Genomic DNA, 10581 nt, shown 5'->3' on the forward strand with positions numbered 1-10581 from the left:
AGTCTGCCAATGAGCCCTTATCTGACATCCTAGGTGGGTATTTGTCTGATGATAAATGGGAAGGGAAAACTTGTAGCTCTATTCTTCAAAGTTCATCCCAGATAAAACTCCTGGGAAGCCTTGCCTAAATTTTTCAGGTCCAGCAAACGACTTTACACCTTGCTATTCTACAATCAATATCATATTCTAACAGCATGTCTTGTATGCTTGCCCAGTAGCCTGTGAACATTTTCAGGACTGAGACAATGTGTTTAATTTATAATATTAACTGCTGAGAATTGCTCTGAGTGCTTACTATGTACTAGACACCACTTCCCCCTCAACACTTGGTTAGGGGACTATATATATATATATATATATATATATATATATATATATATATAATAAAATTTATTTATTTAGAGAGAGTGAGCACAAGTCGGGGAGGGGCACAGAGAAGAGAGAATCCCAAACAGGCTCTGCACCATCAATCAGTGCATAGCCCAATGTGGGGCTCAAACTCAGGAACCCTTGAGATCATGACCTGAGATCTGACTGTGCCACCTGGGCGCCCCTGGGACATACTTTTTAAAAATGAGCAAGGTCTCAGAGAATTTAAAGAATTCTGCCCAACATCACAGATCTGAAGCTACACCTGGAATGAGAACCCAGGTGGATGTGAATTTCAAAACGCACATAGACTGCAGTATCAAATATTATCCCATTTTCAATTTCCGTTAATCCTTTTGATTACCTCCAGGACAAAGTTGGTTTCACAGCTAATACTTGGTGCTTAACATCTAACACTTGGCTAACCCGTCGAACCAAGAAAGAGCAGGCTGAGAGCTTTTAACAGACTATAGATAAAATTTAACTGTTTTGTTTTCATTTAACTTAGTCCCACTGTACTCTTACGTGGCAAATGAGAGCGAATTTCCACTGATGGTAGTAATATAAAATTTCTTAAACTTGTTCAACTGCTTTGCATATGTACAGAATACCTTTAAAAGGAAGCACAAAGGGGCACCTGGGTGGCTCAGTCGATTGAGCGCCAGAATCAGGTCATGATCTCACCTCAAGGTTCGTGGGTTTGAGCCCGCATCAGGCTCTGTGCTGACAGCTCGGAGCCTGGAGCCTGCTTCGGATCCTGTGTCTCCCTCTCTCTCAAAAATAAATAAGTGGAAGCACAAAAACTGGTAATACTTCTTGTCTCCGCGGAGTCTTTATGGGTGGCTGGGGGAAACTAGGAGGAGACGGACATTTTGACTTTATTATATTCGTCTACACAAAATTCGAATTTTGTGACCGAAGATGGAGACAAAACAAACGAGAAAATTATTAAATAAATAATAGCGCATTTGGTAGGGAGAATATGGCAAAAACCATGAAGGTCTTAGGATAAATGAAGCTAAGGAAATGCTGTGTCAAAAACTTATCGGTGCAAAAAAAGAATCCACTTTACAGAGGAAACCGTGGACGAGGTGGCCCAGCGTCAGCCTCTGCCTCCTGAATGCTCGGTTCCTGTGGCTGGAGGTTCCACCTGCGCTTGCGCACAGTCTCAAACCGGCCATTTCTGCGAGCATCTTCCACAACCGACCGAGAGCGCGCAGAAACAGCACGCACGCTTGCGGGGACGCGCACGCACGCGCGCCACGCCCCACCCCGTACGGCCCCACAAATCCAGAGGCGGCGAGGCCCGGGTTGTCTAGGCTCCGGGAGGTAATGCCCCGGAAGGCAGGGAACTTGGAAGAGGCCGAGGCCGGTGTGGAGGAGGTGGACGCGGAGGAGGTGGGCCCTGAAGAGTACGGCGGGGAGGAGTCGGGCGCCGAGGAGTCTGGCCCGGAAGAGTCTGACCCCGAGGAGCCGGGAGCCGAGGAGGAGATGGAGGCTGGGCAGCCGCGACCGGTGCTACGCTCAGTGAACTCTTGCGAGCCGTCTCAGGTCATCTTCTGCAACCGCAGTCCGCGCGTCGTGCTGCCGGTGTGGCTCAACTTCGACGGCGAGCCGCAGCCGTACCCGACGCTGCCGCCCGGCACGGGCCGCCGCATCCATAGCTACCGAGGTAGGTGAGCCGGGGTCTCCCTGGCCCGGGCCGGCCCAGCCCGGCCGCGCCTCCTGCTTTGTCCCCGGGCGCCGCGAACGCCTGCTGGTGCCCCAGAGAGGTTGTGACAGATCCAGGTTGACGCTGCTACTAGATGGTAGCCAATTCTTTCTTATAGGACTGAGTAATTTGCATCGGAGGTGGCTTTTCCCCCTTACACGTATATTTACCCCTAAAAGTGCTCCGTACCTAATGCCCGTTTGTTCATTACGTCTCTGAGAGAATCTCACATTCCCGAGTGTCCCCAGTGGGCCAGGTCCGCGTTAGGTCCCTGCCCTTCATGGGGAACACAGTCCACTCGGGGAGACAGATGCATGCATAAACAGATGAGAACAAGCCAGTGTCACAGTTGCTGCAGGAGGAACGGAGCACAGCGGCCCGTGGGAGCTTGGAGCAGGCACCTAGCTCAGTGAAGGGAAGGGGTGTGTAAGTTTCAGTTAAGCACAGCTTTCCAATGGATCGTTTTGCTTTGAGAGTACGCGGTAATGTTTCTCAGACCTTTACTCCAAACTTCCCCTGATATCAAAGGAGGGAGAACACAGTTCTTCCAGGGATCAACATTTCTGTAGTCTTCTATTTTATCTAGGAAATTGTGTGAAATTTTGTTTTTTTCATCCAAAATTTATCTGTGCTTGAGTTAACATAAATTTTTTTTAGAGAATCTTTTTTTTTTTTTTTTTTAAGTTTTATTTATTTTGAGAGAGGGGGCGGAGAGAGAGAGGGGCAGACCATGACCTGAGCCAACAAAACCTAGAGTCTGCCCCTCAACTGACTGGACCACCCAGGCGCCCCTTAATATAAACTTTTTAAAAATTACCTACCATGAGGGGCGCCCGGTTGGCTCAGTACGTTAAGCATCCCACTCCCAGCTCAGGTCATGATCTCGCAGTCCGTGGGTTCAAGCCCCGCATCGGGCTCTGTGCTGACAGCTCAGAGCCTGGAGCCTGCCTCAAGTTCTGTGTCTCCCTCTCTCTCTGCCCCTCCCCCACTCACGCTCTGTCTCTCTGCCTTTCAAAAATAAATAAACAATAAAAAAAATGACTTACTATGTGAATGTACTTAATGGCACTGAACAGTACACTTAAAATGGTTAAAATGGTCAATTTTATGTAAGTTTTACTATAATAAAATTTTTTTTTTACCAGTTTACATTTCTTAAAATTTCCCACCAAATCTTCAAGTACATTTGTGTCCCAGGAACACATTCAGACATGCTTTCCACCTGCCTTAAACAGAATGTTAGTCTTGGGGAAGGGGGGGGGGGTTGCCTTCTTTCTCTCTCTCTCTCTCTCTGTCTCTCTTTTTGCATATGATGTATTTGTTTCTAAATTCATGTATACCTTACATACAGTAAAATGCACAGATCTTAGAGATTGATGCGTTTTTGACAAATACGACACCTAGATCAAACTATAGGTTAAAACATTTCCATCACTCCTGGAAGTTCCTTCCTGCCCCTTTCCACTCCCTTTCAGAGGCAACCATTCTTTTGATTTTTCACACCATAAATTAGTTTGGTCTCTTCATACAGAATGTACCCTTTTCTGTGTGGCTTCCTTTTCTGAACATGATCTTTTTGCATCTTCTTGTTCTTGAGAAGCACAGATGTAAAGAGTTGGTGAAGTTCTTTTAGTTTGCAGTGTTGGGTGTGATTCGCAATGCATGTATTTGCTTTTTGACCATGGTAGCAGAAAGGGTGCTGTATTTGAAGCCTCAAGTATCTGCTCTTTTTCCCTTACTGTCCTCGTTGCCTTGAGCAAGTCACTTGGCTTTTTCAGATCTATTTGCTCATTTGTAAATAGATCTGTTGTGAGGACTGAGTAAGGTAATATTACTGGGAGGGCTTAGTAAGATATTTAAGTAGCGTGGGAGGCAAGGACTTCAGGGTCAATCCAGGAAGATGAAGGAAATGGGTGTGTGGCTACATAACAGCCTCTTCTTGTTTTAACAGGTCACCTTTGGCTTTTCCGAGATGCAGGGACATATGATGGGCTTCTGGTTAACCAAACTGAACTATTTGTGCCATCTCTCAATGTTGATGGACAGCCTATTTTTGCCAACATCACACTGCCAGGTACTGATGTTCTATCTTACTTTATAAAAAGATAAGGCTGGGGGTGCCTGGCTGGGCTCAGTGGGTAAAACATGTGATTCTTGATCTCAGCATCATGAATTCAAGCCCCATATTGACCATAGATCCTACTTAAAAATAAATAAATAATTATTTAATTAAAAATGATAAATCAAAAGATAAGGCTGTTGGAATAAGTAGAGAATAAGCAACTTGAAGGATCCAAACCTTTATTGGTTTTTGCTGGATGCTAGTCAAGTTATCCAACCTTTCTGTGTCCTTTTTTCCACTATAAATAAAATGGAACTAATTTATTTGTATCTTCTATATTGAACAAAGATGTGGTTGCTCAGAAGCTCTTTGGGCTTGTCAGAAATGAGCTGAATTAAAATACCTGATTGTCAGGGTACCTGGCTGGTTCAGTCGGTAGAGCATGTGACTCTTGATCTCAGGGTTGTGAGTTCACACCTCACATTGGGAGTAGAAATTACTTACAAAATTTAATAAATAAGTAAAATATCTCATGTAATTATGAATACATTTTCGTTTCCCTGGCCTTAGAGCAGAATTATGCCCTAGAGTCTTAGAGAAGAATAAAGTATAGAGAATGAGATATCATGGCTTCTAGTGTTGTATCTTTTTTTTTTTCTTTTTTCTTGAGAGTGTGAGAGAGTGTGCCTGTGAGTAGAGGAAGGTCAGAGGGAGAGGGAGAGAGAGGATCTTAAGCAGGCTGTACGCTATGAGATCATGACCTGAGCGGAAATCAAGAGTTGGACACTTAACTGAGCTGCCTGGGCATCCCTAGTGTTGTACCTTTTTTTTTTTTTTTTTTAATTAAAAAAAATTTTTTTTTTCAACGTTTATTTATTTTTGGGACAGAGAGAGACAGAGCATGAACGGGGGAGGGGCAGAGAGAGGGGGAGACACAGAATTGGAAACAGGCTCCAGGCTCCGAGCCATCAGCCCAGAGCCTGATGCGGGGCTCGAACTCACGGACCGCGAGATCGTGACCTGGCTGAAGTCGGACACTTAACCGACTACGCCACCCAGGCGCCCTCTAGTGTTGTACCTTTTAATGTTATTTAACCCACTCAAGCTCACAGTGCCAATCAGGGGTTAAAAAAAACACACCAAATTGAATGTTAATATCATGGTTTACGATTTGTTTAAAACTCATTTGATTTTAAATAGAAAATGACCTATGACCCAGCAATTGCACTACTAGGTATTTATCCAAGGGATACAGGTGTGCTGTTTCAAAGGGGGCACATGCACCCCCATGTTTATAGCAGCACTGTCGACAATAGCCAAAGTATGGAAAGAGCCCAAATGTCCATCGATGGATGAATGGATAAAGAAGATGCAGTATATGTATATAATGGAGTGTTCCTTGGCAATCAAAAAGAATGAACTCTTGCCTTTTGCAACTATGTGGATGGAACTAGAGGGTATTATGCTAAGCGAAATCAGTCAGAGAAAGACAAATATCATGACTTCACTCATATAAGGACTTTAAGACACAGAACAGATGAACACAAGGGAAGGGAAGCAAAAATAATATAAAAACAGGGAGGGGGACGAAACAGAAGAGACTCTTAAATATGGAGAACAAACAGAGGGTTACTGGAGGGGTTGTGGGAGGGGGGATGGGCTAAACGGGTAAGGGGTATTAAGGAATCTACTCCTGAAATCATTGTTGTACTATGTGCTAACTAACTTGGATGCAAATTAAAAAAACAAAAACAAAACTCGATTGATTTTATTAGGTTGAACCCAAACAAACTGTTCTAGTGGGTTAAAAAACTCCAAATACTGGGGCACCTGGCTACCTGATTTGGTGGAGCATGCGACTCTTGATCTCGGGGTTGTGAGTTCAAGCGCCATGTTAGGTGTAAAGATGATTTTAAAATAAAATATTAAACACCCAAATACATGTAGCTTCATAAGGTTCAAACTGATATGTATGTATAGATCCTATCTTAAGGAAGTAGGTGTATAAAAATTGGTAAGTTAAATTGATAAATGTAGTAAATTTTGCCTTATAGGATACCCTTACAGTGTCAGTTTCCCAGTGAGCTTAAAATAGAATTGGAGGGGTACCTGGGTGGATCAGTCAGTTAAGCATCTGACTCTTGATTTAAGGTCTGGGTTTGTGAGATCGAGCCCCGCATTGGGCTCTACGCTGACAGTGCGGAGCCTGCTTAGAATTTTCTCTCTCTGCCCCTCTCCTGCTTGTGTGCTTGCTCTCTCTCTCTGTCTCCCTTTGTCAAAATAAAAAAATAGACTAAAAATAATAAAAAATACAAATAAAATCTTAAAAAATTTTTAATGTTTATTAATTTTTGAGAGAGAGACAGTGCGAGCTCAGGAGGGGCAGAGGGAGGGAGACACAGAATCCGAAGCAGGCTGCAGGCTCTGAGCTGTCAGCACAGAGCCTGATGTGGGCTCAAACCCACAAACCAGGAAGTCATGACCTGAGCCGAAGTCAGTTGCTTAACTGACTGAGCCACCCAGGTGCCCCCCATAAGTAGAAATAAAATAGACTTGGAGTCCCTCAAATCCAGTTACAGACTGTTTGGTTATCTGTTGCTGTGTGAGAGCTACCCCAGAATAACAACCACCTTTTTATTTGTTCATAATTCTACAGTCTGGGCTGAGATCAGCGAGGGTGGTTTCTGCTCACTGGTGGTGGTTGGTGTGGCTGACTTCTGCTGGCAAGTTGGCAGGAGGTTGAGCCTCTCTCCCATGCTTTCTCAGGGCATGACCCTCTTTGTGTGGTGTCTCCTGCTGGGTGGCTCGGGACTCCTGAGAGCATAAAAGCAGGAGTTGCCAGGGCTTCTTTTTTTTTTTTTTAATTTTTAAAAACTAAACAATTTTTAATTTAATCTAATTAATATATTTTTAAAAGTTTATTTACTTATCTTGAGAGGGGCGGGGGAGGGACAGAGAGAGGAGAGAGAGAGAATCCCAAGCAGACTCCATGCTGTCAGTGTACAGCCCAACACGGGGCTTGATCTCATTTACTGTGAGAGCATGACTTGAGCAGAAATCAAGAGCCGGACACTCAACTGACTGAGCCACCCAGGCACCTCTTAATTTTTTATTTTGGAGTGTGAGCAGGGGAGAGGGAAAGAGGGAGAGGGAGAGGGAGAGGGAGAGGGAGAGGGAGAGGGAGAGAGAGAGAGAGAGAGAGAGAGAGAGAGAGAGAGAGAGAGAACCTTAAGTGGTTCCACACTCAGTGCAGAGTCTGATGCAGGGCACAGTCTTAAAGCTTAGGTTCAGAATTGGCACAATGTCACGTCACCCACGTTCAATTAATTAAACCACATCACAAGCCCAGCCCTCTTATAAGGGGAAGTTATTATACAAGGTCATGCATACCATGAGATGTCCATGAGGGCCATCACATTCCCCTGTGCCACAACACATGTACGCAATTTTTTTTCCTCCAAAGTGAGGTCCTTCTGTAGTAAATGGAATTGCTATGGCTGGCAAAGCATCTTGCTCATTTCTTGTCCCAAGGCCCGAGTCTGCTGCTGAGGTTTTGGTTTTCTGCATTTACAGTGTATACTCTGAAAGAGCGGTGCCTCCAGGTTGTCCGAAGCCTAGTCAAGCCTGAGAATTACAGGAGACTGGACATCGTGAGATCACTCTATGAAGATCTGGAAGACCATCCGAATGTAAGGAAAGACCTGGAGCGGCTGACACAGGAGCATATTGAAAACCAGCGGATGGAAGGGGAGACTGAAATGAAATGAAATGAAACTGAAATGAAATTTGCACTCCTGAGTCTCGGCCTTAGATGGTACTGACTGGTCTTGATCTACATTTAGGACTGGTCACTTATTCTCAGATTCAAGGTGTCTCATTCCCGGAGGGAAAAATCCTCCATTGCTTAAAGGAAAGTTAACTGACTTCACTAGGCATTGTGATGTTTAGGGGCAAATGTCACAAAATGTAATTTAATGCCTGCCCTTTCTATAAGTATTCAAGTGTTCATCAAGTAGTTGCATTTTTGCCTCCTAGTAAGTCAGGAAAGTTTGTATGTAAGGACTTTTGTGTAAGTGCTTCAATGAGAATTGCAGCATACTCTAAAATTGTAAGAAAGCAGTTGCATCTGCTTTTAATTGCTGTGTTGTGGTTGGTGACATGTCAGCCTCCCACTTGGAGAAGACAGACATGTCCTTGAGGCAGGGACAAGTCTGTCTTCTCTTTGAGACCCCAGTGCCTCACACATTATGAGCCTTCAGTCAGTGTTTGTTGAATGAACAAACCAGTGGATACTTTGGTAGAAAGTGTTTGGAGGTTTTGCCCTTTTTTGGGGGGTGGGGAGGTGGGACCTTAGGTGTATACCATAAAAAAATGTTTTAAAGGGAATTACTTTTATAGAAAGCACTTTTTATAACTTTCTAAATTTTGTGCTTTTCTGTGTCCGCTGTTGTTGCAGTGCTCTTTTATTTGTTTCTAAACCAGGATTAGCTTTGTGGTGATCACTTTTTTTAAACTTGACAGCTGAACTGAAGATAGGAGAAAATAGCTGTCCTCTTAATTCTAGTATTAAGGAGCTACTGCTGTACTGCAAATAGGTTTTTGCCAAGTGTGGATATTTCTGTTACTTTTTGTAAATCCATTACATTTCTGTTTGGCTTAGCATTTTTTTTTTTTTTTTTTTTTTTTTTTTAATGCTGCCAGCATTTTAACCAGGGGCCAGTGGTTTTGGGCGCTGGGGACCACTGAGGAGAGCCACTCTTGGGTTCATGTGGACTCACGAGGCTGCCTGGTTTAGCATTTTTCATCAGGCAGGAACTGGTGAGACTTTGCACCTGGCTGGAAGAGAGATGGAGGAAGGAAGCCCTCCATCTCTGGGATTACTCACAACACAGAATGGATTCCTGGAGTAGCTAAGAATGTTTTATAGTTTTATAAATGTACAAATCCTTTCTTACAGGCTGGACTTAAATTGATTAATTCAAATGCAATACTTCTATCAGTCTTATTTTTTTTTGGTAACTAATAGTTTAAAAAAAAAATCCCCCCAGTAGAGAACATTTTGGTAAAGACAGTAAAGTAAAAGGAAAAAAAAAAAAAGATCACTGTAGATACATTACTTGAATACAGCCACTAAACATTTTGAACTTTTAGCCTCTTTAGGGCATCTTGTGGTTGGTTTGGTTTTACATAGTTAAAATCATACTGAATATACAGTTTTGTATTCTACCTTCTCAGTTATAACTTTATAACTTAAATATTTTCCCATGGTATTATAAGCTCTTTTCAGACATTAGTGCGGTCTTCCTTTTGTAAACAGTGGGATATTTCTTGGTATCTCTAGTTCCTGTACTAACCTTTGAGCACAATTCCTGTGCTCTGAAATCAGCATGAACAAGACAATGCTCCACAGTTTCCCCTAGACTTTGTTTCACCTAATCTTAAGCCCCTCTTTCAACATTCAACAAATCGATTAGCTTTTGTTTCTTAAACGCACTGTAGCACTCATTCAGTGACACACCTCTCAGTGTCTGCCGTGTTACGAGCTGTTGGGTGGGAAGAAAGAAATCCTGGGGAGCTGGTAGCAGTACATATTTGAGGGTGGGATGGGATGGGGGATGTAAGAACGTAAGGATTAGTTCAATGTTGGTTGTTTTTTTTTTAAACCTGTCTTTGTCCAAATGAAATTCGTGTTTCTCTTGTGAAACCATGTAGATTGAGTACTGTGTTGTTTTGTGTGTTGTCCAGGAGGATTAAAAACCTGTAGCATGAATAATATGTTTTTCATTTGAAATCTTATGACTGTATCAAATGTATTGCTCTTAAGAGACTGTGATGTTTTCCTATTTTGAGTTTAAAAAAACCTGTTCTTTAATACATTAAATGGTGCTGAGTAAAGAAAATAGGTAGGGTGTGTCTCAGTATTACTTCAAACAGGCTCTGTTGTGAGAACTGTGTTTCTTTAAAGGCTTGAAGTGGGGAGGGGCATTGCAAATACAAGCAACTGTCTTCATGCTCAGTCCCTTTTCTTTTGTTTTTATTATTTTTATTTTTTAAATTTCCTTAAGTAATCTCTACACCCAATATGGGGCTCGAAGATCAAGATCAACCCCAAGACCAAGAGTCACATGCTCTACTGAGCCAGCCAGGCCACCCACCCTGGTTTTATGTATGTATGTGTTTGATTTTTTTTTTTTTAATTTTTTTTTCAACGTTTATTTATTTTTGGGACAGAGAGAGACAGAGCATGAACAGGGGAGGGGCAGAGAGAGAGGGAGACACAGAATCGGAAACAGGCTCCAGGCTCCGAGCCATCAGCCCAGAGCCTGACGCGGGGCTCGAACTCACGGACCGCGAGATCGTGACCTGGCTGAAGTCAGACGCTTAACCGACCGCGCCACCCAGGCGCCCCTGTATGTGTTTGATTTTTAATTTTTCTTTC

The 10581-nt window shown here is 43.2% G+C and overlaps 1 protein-coding gene across 2 annotated transcripts; it reads left to right on the forward strand.

The window, feature by feature from the left end:
- The first annotated feature begins 1608 nt into the window (after positions 1-1608).
- On the forward strand, positions 1609-10044 carry VHL (von Hippel-Lindau tumor suppressor). Of its 2 annotated transcripts, XM_003982486.6 has the most exons (3): positions 1613-2041; positions 4032-4154; positions 7716-10044. In XM_003982486.6, the coding sequence occupies exons 1-3, from the start codon at positions 1702-1704 to the stop codon at positions 7907-7909; spliced, it is 657 nt and encodes a 218-aa protein (XP_003982535.1). In that variant the 5' UTR covers positions 1613-1701; the 3' UTR covers positions 7910-10044. The 2 variants fall into 2 exon arrangements, with proteins under 2 accessions (XP_044907884.1, XP_003982535.1); XM_045051949.1 differs by lacking the exon at positions 4032-4154 and having other exon boundaries at positions 1609-2041.
- Positions 10045-10581: the final 537 nt, after the last annotated feature.

The sequence above is a fragment of the Felis catus genome, chromosome A2, assembly GCF_018350175.1.
Source record: "Felis catus isolate Fca126 chromosome A2, F.catus_Fca126_mat1.0, whole genome shotgun sequence".
In the NCBI taxonomy this organism is placed as follows: domain Eukaryota; kingdom Metazoa; phylum Chordata; class Mammalia; order Carnivora; family Felidae; genus Felis; species Felis catus.